Here is a 17,895-nt window from a genome sequence, read left to right as displayed (position 1 = left end):
GTCCAACTCTCACATCCATACATGACCACTGGAAAAACCATAGCCTTGACTAGACGGACCTTTGTTGGCAAAGTAATGTCTCTGCTTTTCAATATGCCATCTAGGTTGGTCATAACTTTCCTTCCAAGGAGTAAGTGTCTTTTAATTCCATGGCTGCAATCACCATCTGCAGTGATTTAAATAAAGTCTGACACTGTTTCCACTGTTTCCTCATCTATTTCCCATGAAGTGATGGGACCAGATGCCATGATCTTCGTTTTCTGAATGCTGAGCTTTAAGCCAACTTTTTCACTGTCCTCTTTCACTTTCATCAAGAGGCTTTTGAATTCCTCTTCACTTTCTGCCATAAGGGTGTTGTCATCTGCATATCTGAGGTTATTGATATTTCTCCTGGCAGTCTTGATTCCAGCTTGTGCTTCTTCCAGCCCAGCGTTTCTCATGATGTACTCTGCATTTAAGTTAAATAAGCAGGGTGATGATATACAGCCTTGACGTATTCCTTTTCCTATTTGGAACCAGTCTGTTGTTCCATGTCCAGTTCTTTTTTTTTTTTTTAATTTTTTAAAATTTTATTTTATTTTTAAACTTTATATAATTGTATTAGTTTTGCCAAATATCAAAATGAATCCACCACAGGTATACATGTGTTCCCCATCTTGAACCCTCCTCCCTCCTCCCTCCCCATACCATCCCTCTGGGTCGTCCCAGTGCACCAGCCCCAAGCATCCAGTCCATGTCCAGTTCTAACTGTTGCTTCCTGACCTGCATATAGGTTTCTCAAGAGGCAGATCAGGTCATCTGGTATTCCCATCTCTTTCAGAACTTTCCACAGTTTATTGTGATCCACACAGTCAGAGGCTTTGGCATAGTCAATAAAGCAGAAATAGATGTTTTTCTGGAACTCTCTTGCTTTTTCCATGATCCAGCGGATGTTGGCAATTTGATCTCTGGTTCCTCTACCTTTTCTAAAACCAGCTTGAGTAGTATATATATGTTAATCCCAAACTCCCAGTTTATCCCTTCCCCTCTTTCCTCTTTGATAACCAAAAGTTTGGTTTCTATGTCTGTGAGTCAATTTCTGTTTTATAAATAAGTTCATTTGTATCATCTTTTTTGATTTCACGTATAAGTGATGTATATTTGTCTTTCTCTGATTTACTTCACTGAATATAATCTATAGGTCCTGCCATGTTGCTGCTGGTTCTGTTTTTTATGTATATATACTATATATGTATTTGTATTGTTTTTACCGAAAGTAGAATCATTGTAAAATATGGATACAGTTTAGTCCCATGATTTTCTTATATCCATAAGCATTTTCCCTTTGGAAAAAACTACTTTTAATGACTATCATATGCTTCACATGAATGTACCATAATACAGTCAACCACTCTACTTTGGTTGAATACTTCCAATTTTTTGGTAATATAGCACTGTGATGAGTATGTTTATACTTAAGAGTTTGGCCACATTTCTGATAAACTCCTTAGAATAAGCTTTTAGAAGGATAATAACTAGTTGAAAGTTGTAAACTTTAAAAAAATCTCTTGATACATACTGACAAACTCAGGAAGATTATACTTCTGAAGGCAGTATGAAAGCATACCTACCAACCTTTAATTTGTACTTGGTAATGAAAGAAAACATTTTTTAAATCCATTTGGTGAATCAGTCCTGAAAGTAACTTGTCAAACCAAAGTACGCTGTATTTTGGTTAGTCTCTTTTCAATCGAGTCTTTCAGAACTAACATGACAAAATAAAGAAGAGATCAGTGGAATAAATTGAGAAGTAGATGAAGGAAGGCAATCGAGAAGGAAAATGCTGGTTAGGGTCCATATGTGATAGAATATATCTTTAGGGGAGTCCTCTTTTATTTGAAAGCATTTATTAAGCACCAAATTACCTCCAGATTTATATCTATAGTTGATAAGTAACACTGTAAGTTTAAAGTGTACAGTGTGATGGTTGATACATGTATATGTTGCAAAGTGGTTACCACAATAAAGATAGTGAACAAAACCATCACCATACCTAATTACTGTTGTGTGTGTGTGTGTGGTGAGAATATTTAATTAAGATCTACTATCTTAGCAACTTTCAGGTATATAATAACACAACATAGTTAACTATAGTCACCATGCTATACATTAGGATTCTCAGAACTTATTCATCTTATAATTGGAAATGTGTACCCTTTGGCCAGTATCTCTATATTTCCCCTAACCCCTAGCTCTTGGCAACTATCATTGCATTCTGTTTCTATGAGTTTAATTCTTATAAGACCCCCACATATAAGTGTGATCGTATGTTTTTTGTCTTTCTCTAACTTACTACTTTAAAAAAAGCTTTATTGATATATAATTTACATAGTGGACAGCTCACCTATTTAAAGTATACAGTTCAATGGTTTTTTAGTATATTCATAGTCATCCACCCTTCACCACAATCAGTTTTAAAGTGTTTTTCAGTACCCTAAAAAGGTGTCAGTAAACCTGTAATCTGTCTAGTTAAGGCTATGGTTTTTCCAGTGGTCATGTATGAATGTCAGAGTTGGACTGTGAAGAAAGCTGAACACCAAAGAATTGATGCTTTTGAACTGTGGTGTTGGAGAACTCTTGAGAGTCCCTTGGACTGCAAGGAAATCCAACCAGTCCATCCTAAAGGAGATCAGTCCTGGGTGTTCATTGGAAGGACTGATGCTGAAGCTAAAACTCCAATACTTAGGCCACCTGATGCAAAAAACAGATTTATTAGAAAAGACCCTGATGCTGGGAAAGATTGAAGGCAGGAGGAAAAGGGGATGACAGAGGATGAGATGGTTGGATAACATAACCAACTCAATGGACATGAGTTTCAGTAAGCCCTGGGAGATTGTGAAGGACAGGAAAGCCTGGTGTGCCGCAGTCCATGGGGTTGCAAAGAGCCGGACACCACTGAGCGACTGAACAACAACAATAAAGTATTATGATCACCCCCTTTGTACTTATCACTAACTTCCATAGTGATTATCTTGGCCAATTATCAACATGTGGCTTATTTTGATTTAGCAGCCCTCCTCCCCTTTCTCTTCCCCACTGGAATTTTTTTTTTTTCCTTCTTTTTTTGCCTATGCTGGGTCTTTGTTGCTGCAGGGGCTTTTCTTTAGTTGCAGTGCCCAGGTTTCTCATTGTGGTAACTACTCTTGTTACAGCCTGTGAGCTATAGGGTGAGCAGGGTTCAGTGGTTGCGGGTCCCAGGCTCTAGGGCACAGGCTCAATTGTTGTGGTGCACGGGGTTAGTTGCTCCGCAGTATGTGGGATCTTCCTGGATCAGAGAGTGAATCTGTGTCCCCTGCAATGGCAGACGAATTCTTCACCACCGAGCCACCAGGGAAGCCCCCTTTAAAAGCAGAACTATGATACTATTATACCTAAAAAATTAACAATAATTTCTTAATATAATATAGTAGAAATTATATAATATAGTAACTAGCCAGTATTCATTTTTTTTCTAGTTTTCCCACAAATGTCTTTTCACAGTTGTTCAGTCTCTAAGTTCTGTCTGACTCTTTGCAACCAATGCACTGCAGAATGCCAGGCTTCCCTGTCCTTCACTATCTCCCAGAGTTTACTCAAACCCATGTTCAGTAAGTCGGTGATGCCATCCAACCATCTCATCCTCTGTCGTCCCCTTCTCCTGCCTTCAATCTTTCCCAGCATCAAGGTCTTTTCTAATGAGCCTGCTCTTCACGTCAGGTGGCCAAAGTATTGAAGCTTCAGCTCCAGCATCAGTCCTTCCAATGAACATTCAGGACTGATCTTTAGGATTGACTGGTTTAGTCTCCTTGCTATCCAAAGGACTCTCAAGAGTGTTCTCCGACACCACAATTTGAAAGCATCAATTCTTTGGCGCTCAGCCTTCTTTATGGTCCAACTCTCACATCCCTATATGACTAATGGAAAAGCCATAGCTTTGACTAGACAGACCTTTGTCTGCAAAGTGATGTCTCTGCTTTTTAATACACTCTCTAGGTTTGTCATAGCTTTCCTTCCAAGGAGCTAATGTCTTTTAATTTTGTGGCTGAGTCACTGTCTCCAGTGGTTTTGGAGCCCAAGAGAATAAAATCTGTCACTGTTTTCACTTTTTCCCCATCTGTTTGCCATTAAGTGATGGAACCAGATGCCATGATCTTAGTTTTCTGAATGTTGAGTTTTTTTTTTTTAATATAAATTTATTTATTTTAATTGGAGGCTAATTACTTTACAATGTTGTATTAGTTTTGCCATACATCAACATAAATCCACCACAGGTGTACACATGTTCCCCATCCTGAATCCCCCTCCCTCCTCCCTCCCCGTACCATCCCTCTGGGTCATCCCATGCACCAGCCCCAAGCATCCTGTATCATGCGTTGAACCTAGACTGGCGATTCGTTTCATATATGATAATATACATGTTTCAATGCCATTCTCCCAAATCATCCCACCCTCTCCCTCTCCCACAGAGTCCAAAAGACTGTTCTATACATCTGTGTCTCTTTTGCTGTCTTGCATACAGGGTTATCATTACCAACTTTCTAAATTCCATATATATGTGTTAGTATACCGTATTGGTGTTTTTCTTTCTGGCTTACTTCACTCTGTATAGTAGGCTCCAGTTTCATCCACCTCATTAGAACGGATTTGAACTGATTCAAATGTATTCTTCTTAATGGCTGCATAATAGTCCATTGTATATATATACCACAGCTTTCTTATCCATTTGTCTGCTGATGGACATCTAGGTTGCTTCCATGTCCTGGCTATTGTAAACAGTGCTGTGATGAACATCGGGGTACACATGTCTCTTTCAATTCTGGTTTCCTCGGTCTGTATGCCCAGCAGTGAGATTGCTGGGTCATAAGGCAGTTCTATTTCCAGTTTTTTAAGGAATCTCCACACTGTTCTCCATAGTGGCTGTACTCGTTTGCATTCCCAGCAATAGTGTAAGAGGGTTCCCTTTTCTCCACACCCTCTCCAGCATTTATTGCTTATAGACTTTTGGATCGCACCCATTCTGACTGGCGTGAAATGGTACCTCATTGTGGTTTTGATTTGCATTTCTCTGATAATGAGTGATGTTGAGCATCTTTTCATGTGTGTGTTAGCCATCTGTATGTCTTCTTTGGAGAAATGTCTGTTTAGTTCTTTGGCCCATTTTTTGATTGGGTCATTTATTTTTCTGCAGGAGTTGCCTGTATATTTTTGAGATTAGTTGTTTGTCAGTTGCTTAATTTGCTATTATTTTCTCCCATTCTGAAGGCCGTCTTTTCACCTTGCTTATAGTTTCCTTTGTTGTGCAGAAGGTTTTAATTTTTTTTAATTTAAATTTATTTATTTTAATTAAAAAGCTAATTAGTTTACAATACTGTATTGATTTTGCCATACTGAATGTTGAGTTTTAAGCCAGCTTTTCCACTCTTCTTTCAACCTCATCAAGAAGCTCTCAGTTCCTCTTCACTTTCTGCCATTAAAGTGGTATCATCTGCATATCTGAGGTTGTTGGTATTTCTCCCAGCAATCTTGATTCCAGCCTGTGATTCATCCAGCCTGGCATTTCACATGAGGTACTCTGCATATAAGTTATAATAAGCAGGGTGACAATATACAGCCTTGATGTACTCCTTTCCCAATTTTGAATCAGTCGGTTGTTCCATGTCTGGTTCTAACTGTTGCTTCTTGACCCACACACAGGTTTCTCAGGAGACAAGTAACATGTTCTGGTATTTACACCTCTTTAAGAATTTTCCACAGTCTGTTGTGATCTACACAGTTAAAAGGCTTTAGTGTAGTCAATGAAGCAGATTTTTTTTGAAATTCCCTTGCTTTTTCTATGATCCAACAGATGTTGACAATTTGATCTCTGGTTCCTCTGCCTTTTCTAAATCCAGCTTGTACATCTGGAAGTTCTTAGTTCACAAGCTACTGAAGCCTAGCTTGAAGGATTTTGAGTGTTACCTTTCCAGCATGTGAAATGAGCATGATTGTATGGTAGTTTGAACAATCTTTGGCTTTGCCCTTCTTTGGAACTGGGATGAAAACTGGCCTTTTCCAGTCCTGTAGCCACTGCTGAGTTTACCAAATTTGCTGACATATTGAGTATTGCACTTTAACAGAATCATCTTTTAGCATTTTAAATAGCTTAACTGGAATTCTGTCACCTCCTCCAACTTTGTTCATAGTAATGCTTCCTAAGGCCCACTTGACTTCACACTCCAGAATGTCTGGCTCTAGGTAAGTAACCACACCATCGTGGTTATCCGGGTCATTAAGACTCTCTTTTGTATGGTTCTTCTGTGTATTCTTGCCAGCTCTTCTTAATCTCTTCTGCTTCTTTTAGGTCCTTGCCATTCTGTCCTTTATTTTGCCCATCTTTGCATGAAATGTTCCCTTGGTATCTCCAGTTTTCTGGAGAAGATCTGTAGTCTTTTCCATTCTATTGTTTTCCTCTGTTTCTTTGCACTGTTCTTTTAAGAAGTCCTTTTTATCTCTCCTTGCTGTTCTCTGGAACTCTGCCTTCAGTTAGGTATATCTTTCCCTTTCTCCCTTGCCTTTCGCTGCTCTTTTCTCAGCTATTTGTAAAGCCTCCTCAGACAACCACTTAGCCTTCTTGAATTTCTTTTTATTTAGAATGATTTTGGTCACTGCCTCCTATACAGTGTTATGAACCTCCGTCCATAGTTCTTGAGGCACTCTGTCTGCTAGATCTAAGCCCTCAAATCTGTTTATCACCTCTACTTTATAACCATAAGGGATTTGCTTTAGGTCATACCTGAATGGCCTAGTGGTTTTCCCTAGTTTGTTCAGTTTAAGTCTGAATTTTGCAGTAAGGAGCTCGTGATGTGAGGCACAGTCAACTCCAGGTCTTATTTTTGCTGACCGTATAGAGCTTCTCCATCTATAGCTGCAAAGAATTACAATCAATCTGATTTTGATATTGACCATCTGGTGATATCCATGTGTAGAGTCATCTCTTGTATTGTTGGAAGAGAGTGTTTGTTATGACCAATGCTTCTCCTGACAGAACTCTGTTAGCCTTTGGCCTGGTTCATTTTGTATTCCATGGCCAAACTTGCCTGTTCTTCCAGGTATCGTTTGACTTCCTACTTTTGCATTCCAATCCCCTGTGATGTAAAGGACATCCTTTTGGTGTTAGTGCTAGAAGGTCTTGTAGGTCTTGACAGAACTGCTCAATTTCACCTTCTTCGGCATTAGTGGTTGGGCATAGACTTTGATTACTATGATGTTGAATGATATGCCTTGAAATGAACTGAGATCATTCTGTCGTTTTTGAGATTGCACCCAAGAACTGCTTTTTGGTCTCTTTTGTTGACTATGAGGGCTACTCCATTTCTTCTAAGGGATTCTTGCTCACAATAGTAGATACAATGGTCATCTGAATTAAATTCGTCCATTCCTTTCCATTTTAGTTCACTGATTTCTAAGATGTCGATGTTTACTCTTGCTATCTCCTGCTTGACCACATCCAGTTTACCTTGATTCATGGACCTAATAGTCCAGGTTCTTTTGCAATATTGTTCTTTACAGCATTAGACTTTACAACTTTTCACTACCAGACACACCCACAACTAAGTGTCATTCCAGCTTTGGCCCAGCCTCTTCATTCTTTCTGGAGCTTTCTCTCTGCTCCTTCCCAGTACCTTATTGGACACTTTCTGACCTGGAAGGCTCATCTTCCGGTTTCATAATCTTTTTGCCTTCTCATGCCGTTCATGGGGTTCTAGAGGCAAGAATCGGAGAAGGCTATGGCAACCCACTCCAGTACTCTTCCCAGAAAATCCCATGGACGGAGAAGCCTGGTAGGCTCCAGTCCATGGGGTCGCGAAGAGTCAGACACGACTGAGTGACTTCACTTTTCACTTTCATGCATTGGAGAAGGAAATGGCAACCCACTCCAGTGTTCTTGCCTGGAGAATCCCAGGGATGGCAGAGCCTGGTGGGCTGCTGTCTGTGGGGTCGCACAGAGTCTGACACGACTGAAGCGACTTAGCAGCAGCAGCAGCAGCAACAGAGGCAAGAATACTGGAGTGGTTTGCCATTGCCTCCTCCTGTGGACCACGTTTTATCAGAACTCTCCACTATGACCTGTCCGTCTTGGGTCGCCCTGCACAGCATGGCTCATAGCTTCATTGTGTTATTACGCAGGCCCCTTCACTATGACAAGGCTGTGATCCATGAAGGGGCACCTTAATTCTGCTTTCTATCAAAGCCAGAAGTGCCCTCAACAGTACCCCTTACGGAGGCCACCTTCACCTCTGTTTAAATGTCTTTAAAGGAATCAGTGTTTAGTCTCTTCAGGAGATTCCGGTGGCTACCTCGTTCACTGGATGGGAATCATTTGATTAGAGCAATTCCAAATTCTAGATTCTTAGATTGCCAGGCTCATGGAGAAGTTCCTATTAAGGTCACTTGGTTGAAAAATGAAGCAAAAGTGTCTGCGAATAAGCGGATCCAGGTTCTGTCCAACAGTTCTTTATATATCAGTGAAGCAGAAGGCAAGTAAGGAGTTCAATCTGATGAAGGATTTTATCAGTGCTTGGCCATGAATAACATGGAGCCGTTCTTAGTCAAAAAGCTCACCTTGCCTTATCAGTGTGCTCCTGGGCTTCCCAGGTGGCTCAGTGGTAAAGAATCCGCCTGCCAGTGCAAGAGACACAGGAGACAGGGGTTTGATCCCTGGGTTGGGAAGATCTCCTAGAGGAGGAAATGACAACCCCCTCCAGTATTCTTGACCGGAGAATCCCATGGATAGAGGAGCCTGGTGGGCTACAGTCCGTGGGGACACAGAGAGTCGTACACGACTGAGCAACTGAGCGAACTCTAACCATTACAACTATAATTCTTAAATCTGGCTGCCCATCACAGTCACTGAAGAAATGGCTTAAAAAAAAAAAAAAAAAAAAGAGGAATAGTTTCATATAAATGGGATCATAACATGCCTGATGTTTTTATTATAGAAAATTTCTCTTTCCTTTCCTTAAATCAGTCCCTACTGTTTACCCCTGCCCTCAGCCTTCTCAGACAATAAGCTACTGTGCATATATCTGTATTTTTCTGTTCATGTAATCCTATGCAGATGTATATATATATATCATGTCTTTTTGTTGGGGATTATTTTACAGATTTCTTTTAACTCAATACTTGAAAATATTTGAAAATTCCTCTAAGTCATCTAGTTTAATTAAATTCTTTTTTTTTTTTTTAGTGGCTGAACAGTATTTGATATTGAGGATACTATAAAGTATTTAGCCATTCTGCTGTGGATAGGCATTACTTTATTTCTAGTTATTAGTCAAACAATGCCACAATAAACTGATATTTTTGCTTCTTATTCTCAAGAGGGTAAGAGGGTAAATCTATTTTCAATCTTAATGGTTATCTCTAGATTGCTTATTAGGAAGACTATAATATTTCACATTTCCTCTAACAATGTTTAAGGCTATTCTCCCACATTCTTTATGGAAATCTCTTAAAAATAAATATTCCCAGGCTCTAACCAGAAAGATTCTGATTTAGTATGTCCGTGGAGAGATACACAAAGCTGTATTTTCAAAAAGTTCTAGATGAATCAGAGGTAGTATTGGAACCACTGCATTTAAGCACAAGAAAATATTAAAAATAACTGGCCTTTTAGCTTAGTATCAGCAATATCATGCTTTAGCTAGGTATACATATTAGAATCAAAATATCAAATCAAGATGTGAATTGGCAATAGACATATATATCAAATGTAGGTCAAGGGTGTGTGCGCTTTCAGAAGGCTTAATTAGTTGTATTGGAGCAAGCCCCTTGGGAGTCACATATCCAGTTTGGAGCAGCTCATCTCTTTACAGTCTCACAAGATTTTTAGGAAGAGATAAACATTTAGAATTTGTTTAGAATGTAAGTGATTAGAGAGATGCTAATGAGGAAATAAAAGACCACACTACACATATAAAATGTTGAAGAGCTCCTGCTCATAGTATATAATTGGAAGTGAACATCCAAAGACTTGAGTTTTAATCCTGGTTAAACTACTTACTACTTGTCAGACTCTGGAACTTATTTTCCTGTTTTGTAAAATGAGATGGTTTAATATATGATTACTACGATAATTTCCTAACTAGACTGGAGACAACATTTCCCTTGTCATCGCAGATGCTCTAGAGAATTACTGTGTCAGGTAATTTCCTCTATATCTATTATAAGTCTTGGACCCAAATCTGACAGCAGCAAAGCTGATTATATTTACTATTTAGCTATGTGTCCACAGAGCCCCTTCTCTAGGGCCTGTATTTGAGATCCCTATGGCCTATGGGAAGCTATCCATATTCTGAAACTCCTGTTTCTACATTCTAGGAATCCATCCTCCATTGAATTCAGAGATGAATATTTGTTATTTAATGAAGCAAAAACTCCAGAGTTTTGTGTTGCAGGCTGAGTGCAGACTCTGGGAGAAGAGATGGGTTCAACTTATGTTTGTTTTCCTCCTCAGGCTCTGCAGATGGTGTAGGGAGGAGGTTGCACTCAGCCCCTGGCCTTGGTCTCTCAAAGACCCCAACAGCAGAAATGGAGCACAGTCTCCGTGAAGCCAACTCAGTGTCTGCTTCTCAGGTAGCCACCTCAGGTTCTAGAGTTCTGGGCATGGGGTGGTGTGTTGGGAAAGAATTACGGGGAGATATGAGTGGCGGGGTTGGTGATAAGGCAGGGCATAGGAATGTGGCGCTATTAGAAGAGAACATGATCTATGATTGGGCTTCTTTTGAGTGAGAGGAGGTTGCCACATGGCTGCTGCTGCTAAGTTGCTTCAGTCGTGTCCGACTCTGTGCGACCCCACAGACAGCAGCCCACCAGGCTCCTCCGTCCCTGGGATTCTCCAGTCAAGAACACTGGAGTGGGTTGCCATTTCCTTCTCCAATGCATGAAAGTGAAAAGTGAAAGGGAAGTCGCTCAGTCGTGTCCGACTCTTAGCGACCCCATGGACTGCAGCCCACCAGGCTCCTCCGTCCATGGGATTTTCCAGGCAAGAGTACTGGAGTGGGGTGCCATTGCCTTCTCTGGCCACATGGCTACTACCTTTCAAATATATCTAATTCAGATCTCTACTAGTGAGTCCTACTTACCCTATTCTCTCCCATATCCCTCGGGACAGAGTCTGTGGGAAAACCACAAGTCTGATGTTATGTGTCTGCCTGTGTGTCTGTGTGTTTGAAGGCCACACCTTGCCAAGGCCCCAGCCGGGAATATGGGGAGGATGATCAGTATGGTGCAGAGAACTTTCGGCGCATCTCACGCAGTCTCAGTGGCACCGTTGTCTCAGAGAGGGAGGAGGTCCCAGTCTCTTCCCACAGTTTTGTAAGTAGAATCAGGGTCTGTCTATTTAGAGCATCTTCTTTCTCTTGCTAGGTAAAAATGTACTGTGGGTGAAGGGGCAAGAGAAATGGAAGGTTGTGATTTGGGGAAAGCCATGTGCACTCAGCAAAAATGAGGACATGGAATCATTATTTTTTTTGGTCACACATTCACTTGGAGCCCAGAAGAACGTTCTTTCCCTGTAGCAGTTCTGGAAGGTGTAATGTAGACTTCCTCAGGATGAGAAGAGTCCCAGAAGCCTTGAGAGGAGTCTCTGAGGAGCCATGACTGCTGACTGGGTCAGAATCCATTGCACTAATCAAAGGAAAAAGAAGAGATGGGATGACGTCTTGTTTTTCCTGTTCTTCCCCATCCTAGAAAATGACCCAGTGGGGTCCAGTGGGCTTTCAAGCTGAAATGAAGCATATGCATTGGCAGCAGAAGGAAAATGATTTAAAGTCCTCATCTTTGGGGCATTTCATATAGAATTAATGCAGTAATCTACAGGTGAAAGGGACAGGGATATCCAAGTCAGCAGAGATCAGCAAACTCAAATAGTTTCAGTGGTTGGATTTCTAAAATGTGCCTTTTGAGAATTTCATACACTTGCCTAAGGCAACTTGAGATTTTATTAAAGTATAGGTCAGGATATAAAGCACCAGTAGTACATTGAAGCTTGCTCACCATGTCAGTTTGATAAAAATTTTAAAAAACAGGTCTTAAATATGTGGTATAAAAATAGAAAAGTACAAAAAGGAAAACTAAGTCTCTTCCACCAGTTCTTCAGATCCAGTTTCTTTCCCAGTGACTACCCAAGAGGTAGTCATTTTTTTCCAGTTTATTGTCATAAATTTATAAATAGCTCTGAACAGTTGGCCACTCTTTTTGGGAAAGGTGGTCTTTTCTGCCCAGCATTTGTTCTCATATACCTTTAATGGCAAGTTGTTATTTTCCTAGGAGAGTTGGCTTCCTTTTGGCCTGACTTCTGTATCATTCATTGATTCATTGATTCATTCTTTTAAAGAAATGCTTTCTGAGCTTATCTTCTAGGTATTGTGCCGAAAAATGGTGTTGAGTGAGCTAGATACAGTCCCTGCTCTCTTGACTTTACAGTCTACTGGAGGAGACAGATAAACAATTATAATATAAATATGATAGGATTTGATGCTATGGAAGCAAAATAGAGGGGACATCTAAACCAGGCTTGAGGAATCAGGGAAGTCTTCCTGGAGAATTAAAATGAATGTAGCAGATAAAGGGGACTGAAGCAGATATTAACTGAGTTAGAAAAAGCTTTTTGGTGTGGTATGATTAGAGTCTGGCGAGGGATAAATGGAGAATGTTGACAAGTGAGACTGTTAAGACTATAAACAAGGGTCATCTCATGAACCATAGTAAGGAGTTTGGGAGAATAGAGAGATGTGGACATATTGGAGAGTCAACTAGGAAATTAAAATGTTTGGTGCCTACTTGCCTGGAAATGGGGAAAAGAGAATCAAGGATGATATCTAGGAATTGTGGGTTGATAATGATAATATTTGAGGGAAGAGAAGCAGGAATATATTTGGGTGGAGAGATATGTGCAATTTTGGACGTATTAAGCTTGAGTGGAGATAGATATCTGGTAGGCTTTTGATTCTGAGACATATAAACTTAAAATTGAGATTTGAGAATCATAGCCACTGAAAAGAGGAAGAGAATTGCAAAAAGAGGAAAAAAAAACCCAGGACATATCTCTGAAGAGAATCAGATTTGAGGTTCTTCTTTTGAAGAACCCCAAACGGAGACTTGGTAAGAGGCTATATAGCGATGGAAGGGGACCCAGTGAAGAGGGCTGTCTTTCTTTTGGTGACTGTGTCACATGCAGAGAGGACTGGCATCTGGTCCTTAGTCTACTTGGTAAATGCCTACCATGTGCCAGGCTGTGTTAGGCGCTATGAGCACACACTGCTGAAACAGCACAAAGTATCTTACAATTTCAAAAAAGAAATAAGATACACTGGCATATAGATTATTTTATTTAATATATTATTTATTAAGTGCCTATAATAATCCTCCAGGAGCTGTTCAAGGTTATGGGGACACTGGAGTGAAAAGAAATGTATTCTAGTAGGAGAGAAAAGACATTAAACAAGTAAACTCCAGACAATGTGTGATAAAGAATAAAACAAAGCAAGAGGCTAAGGGTAATAGTGGTTATTCTCAGGGCTGGTTTTGATAGAGTAGTGAGGAAAATCAGCTCTAAGAAAGTAACATGTGATGAGAGACCTCAGTTATATGAAGGTGTAAGCCTTGGGAAGAGCATTCCCAGTAACAGAAACACAAAGTGTAAAGGCCCTAAGGTGGAATAAGCTTCGTAGTTTTGAAGAACGTTACGAAGGTTGGAGTGTAAAAGGCACAGGAATGGTAGGAGATAAAGGGAGAAAGATCAGCTTTGCCATATCACATGGAACTTGCAGGCCACACTAAAGGAGGCTGTGGGCTGGAGATAGGAAGACTAAATTGGAGGCTGCTGCAGTGGTCTAGTTGACTTTAAATATAAAACCTGTAGGTAGAAATGACAGTATATGGCATAGGCAACTAATGGAATTGTGGATTAAAAGTGCAAAATCAAGGGGAGTGTCAGTATTTTGAGTCTAGGTGACTTAAGAAAATACAGTACCAGAGGGAGGAGTTGGGAAGAATGTTGGTTCAGTTTTGGACATGTTAGTGTCTCATATATTAAAAGACATATTTCTGAGACTTTGCCACATAAGTGAATGACAAATGAACAAAGTAGGTCATAAGCAACAGTGGGTACAGACTTAACAGGCAGCACCAAAATGGAGACTGGAGTGTAGCAGTAACAGGAGAGATGGAATAGAGAGTTTCTGACTGTACATTTAGGGAGATATTAGTTCCCAATATCTGACTGTATATTTAGGGAAATATTAGTTCCCAATATTTAGAGTGAGTGTAGAATTTTTCCATCTTTTTGGCTTTCTGAATTTCTCTCTCATTTCTTCTCTGTTTTACACTTTTATTAATTTTTTTAGAGGCTTCTGTTATTTTTTTTTTTTTTTAACCACACCACACGTCTTGCAGGATCTTAGTCCCCTGACCAGGGATTGAACCTTGACAGTGAAAGCTTGCAGTCCTTACCACTGGATAGCCAGGGAATTTCCCTCTTCTCTATTTTTAAATTTCTATCTCATTCTCTAATTTTGATAGTAGCATTAAGGACTTTGCTAAAGACCTTGATTGGGAAAGTGAGGGTTATGAGGAAGACATATTAAGAGAAGAGAACTGTACTTTGGTGTCTTAAGTTCATAGTGGAGGATGTTTCACAGTCAGGACGTTTCCTAGAGGGGCTGATGGGAAGAGTGTCGAGTAGATTGGGTCCATCTCTAGGTTAAGGAATGTTTGTACTCTAGTTCCTTCCATATCCCCCTGCTTCCCTCACTGTGTTTACCCAACCATAGCCTGCTGTGTGTTAATCCTCATCTCTATGTTTTTTTTGTCTTGTCTCATTGTAAGGATTCATCAAGCGTGAGGAAAAAGCCTTTGGAAACCCGGCATCGTTGTTCCAGCTCCTCTTCCCTCCCTGTCATCCATGACCCTCCTGTATTTCTCCTTGGTCCCCAACTCTACCCACCCCAACCACAGTTCCTGTCCCCAGATGTCCTGATGCCCAGCATGGCAGGGGAGCCCCATAGACCCCCAGGTAACTCTCCCCAAATCTAATATTATGTGCTGGAATGTAGTACTTTTCCAGGGACCTGGAAGAATCAAATCGGTGCATCTGTTGGGGAGTGGGGAAGGGGAAGGGGGGTCCTAAGGTGGAGTTGTAAAGGGAAATGAATTATTGCTTTAAAGATCAAGCATTGATCTTGATGAATCATGACTGAATCATTTCTTGGGCAACATGGGGTCTAGACCAGAGCTCCCAGAATCTAACTACTCATGAAAATGAACTGCTTCAGCTGTAATAAGATATGATTTTAACTGACCCAGGGAATTAGTACCCAGTCTTTAGGATCCCCCAAAACAGGAAATATCATCTCTATCGGCTGTTTTTCTCTCCTTTTATCCCAAGTCTCAGTTGAGGGATGGTCTAGGAGGATGAGTAGTGAATGGCAGACTTGGAAAGATCCCATGCACAGAATACCCATGCCACGTATAGAGACCCAGACAATCCTGGGGAAGGTGGGCAGCATCCTTCTGGCTTGCTTTGACGCTCCACAGCAAGATTTGTTCCATTTTTCCCCTCATGGACCAAATCTACAATTTGAGGCAGTGATTCTTAATGAGAAAGGGGAGGTGCCAATGGCATCTACTGGGTAGAAAGGCCAGGGATGCTGCTAAACATTTAGCAATGCACAGAGAAGTTTCCTTGCACACCCCTACCCTACTCCTAAGACAAAGAATTATCAGCCCCAAATATCAGTAGTGCCAAAGTTGAGAAACTTGTCTATGGGTATAAATCCCCAGGGAAAAGAATCTTCTTAGACCTGAGTAGTACTGTTGATATTTGTGCCCAAATTTTAGGGAGCTTTAGATAAGCAGGGCTTCTGGATAAATGGACTTCTTATTACTCAGTGGAGCTGCCAGGTCACCAGCATCCTTTGAGAGTTACTAGAAGTATCTGATCATTAAGGCAGCATTTATTGCAACTTGTTCTGCACCAAATACTACAGTAAATACATGGGACAAAGAAGGCAGTTCTCTGCTCTTAAAGAGCTCAAAGTTTCAGTAATCAGGTATATATATATATATGTGTGTGTGTGTGTGTATAATACAGCTATTGATGGAATTTAAAAAGTAAAAATGAGAAGTACTGTTTAGAAGTGACATTTGGAAAATTAGTTATTTTGCTTCTTTTAAGTAAAGGGGAATCAATGTATAGAAAAGGCATTCTACATTATGTATGTGGGAGTAGTGCAAACAAAAGCAGAAATCTTGGAGAATGAACACGAATGTAAGCAGATACAGTTCAACTGGAGTGAAAGTACCATGTTAAGAAAAACTGAGTGATGTTTTGGAGTGGTGGCTCTAAGGAGTAAAATTATCACAGAGAACATATATTTGGAGTATCAGAGAGCCATTCATGTATGTGTGTTTGTGTCTGTCTGTCTGTCTTTTGGAGGACAGATTATAATGCAGTGAGATAGGAGTATGGCAACATCCAGGAGACTGTTTCATTTGCACAGATTGGCAGTGACTTGATTTTAATGTATATTAAGAATTTTTTTAAATGACATTAAAAGCAAAGCTAGGTTCCTTCTTTCCCTTATTTGTAAGTTTTTAAAGAGGCGGGGAGTTGAAAGGAACAGCCAGGAATGGTCCTCTGGGAAGGATAATGGTTTTATTGAAGATGCTCAATCTTTGGGTTTCTTTTCTCTCCCCAGGAACTTCAAGGAGTGTCCAGCAGTTTCTGGCTATGTGTGACAGGGGTGAAACTTCCGAAGGGGTCAAGTACACAGGAAAGACTTTGAACTACCGGAGTCTCCCCCATCGTTCCAGAACAGATGCCTCCCGGGGACTGTGGTCAGAGGCCAACCAGCATGTTGGGGCCAGATTCCTGACTACTCCAGGGTGCAAGCCTCAGCTAACCCACACTGCCACACTACCAGAAAGACACCAGGGCCTTCAGGTTCCTCATGCTCAGTCCTGGGGGGATCTTTTCCATTCACCCTCCCACCCTCCTGTTGTTCACCCTGTGTCGCCACCATCAAGCAGTCTTTGTGTACCCCTGAGGTCAGCTTGGAATTCAGGTCCTGTTCCAGGGTTTCGAGCCCCTGGTCCTCGAAGAGTAGATATGCCCCCGGATGATGACTGGAGGCAAAGCAGTTATGCCCTGCCATCTAGGCACAGGAGGACAGGGAGAGAGGAGTTTCTGTTTGTCCTAGCAGATGCCCCTAGCAGAGAACAGATCAGGGCTAGAGCCCTGCAGCACAGCAGGTGGTAAGGGTCACCCCTTTCCTCTCCTGGAGCCACAGCTTTCTCTGTTAAACTGTACTGCAGCAGAGTTGGTACCCTGCATCCCTGCCAGGGTTGTGCAAGTCTTATCTCAACACAGAGTTGGCAGTTTCTCCCAGGGGTGCCAGGAACCCCTAAGGAGACCTGGCTCTTTGAGGGAATATTTGAAACTTCAATTTCCATTCACCTAGCAAAAGGAAGCAGCTGCTGTTTAGGGTTTTATTTGATCCACTTTAAAGATGAATCCATGTTACTCTGGACACCAGCCATTCATTAGGATCTTAGGGTCACCATTTTATTCTTGAATACTCTAAGCCCTCATATTCTGTTCCCTGTTATATTACCAACTTCTATGCTTTGTTTTATCCACCTATCCCTATGATCCAACCTTCTGTCTTCTCCATCCCTCATCCTTGGCGGGACATGTAGCCCTGTAGTCTTGGTCCTGACCACATCATTCAGGCTAGCCCACCTGCCCGGACTGTCAGCCTTCCCTCAGCCCCAAACCTTAGGCCTAGAATGTGGGGCTGCCAACATAACATTTACTCTTCAGAACAAATGGGAGTC

At 41.0% G+C, this 17,895-nt stretch overlaps 1 protein-coding gene across 19 annotated transcripts in view; it reads left to right on the top strand.

Annotated features, from left to right (window-relative positions):
- Positions 1–17,889, top strand: part of USP54 (ubiquitin specific peptidase 54) — a 133,762-nt gene extending 115,873 nt beyond the window's left edge. For all 19 annotated transcript variants that reach the window (XM_010852310.1, XM_010852312.1, XM_010852293.1 and 16 more), the window contains 4 exons: positions 10,514–10,632; positions 11,233–11,373; positions 14,887–15,073; positions 16,758–17,889. In XM_010852310.1, the coding sequence (XP_010850612.1) occupies positions 10,514–10,632; positions 11,233–11,373; positions 14,887–15,073; positions 16,758–17,317 (1,007 nt within the window). In that variant the 3' untranslated portion in view covers positions 17,318–17,889. The remainder of the gene's footprint in view (positions 1–10,513; positions 10,633–11,232; positions 11,374–14,886; positions 15,074–16,757) is intronic.
- The last annotated feature ends 6 nt before the right edge of the window (positions 17,890–17,895 follow it).

This window comes from Bison bison, unplaced genomic scaffold (assembly GCF_000754665.1).
Source record: "Bison bison bison isolate TAMUID 2011002044 unplaced genomic scaffold, Bison_UMD1.0 scf7180017864309, whole genome shotgun sequence".
Lineage (NCBI taxonomy): Eukaryota > Metazoa > Chordata > Mammalia > Artiodactyla > Bovidae > Bison > Bison bison.
This window is presented reverse-complemented; position numbering and strand designations above follow the sequence as displayed.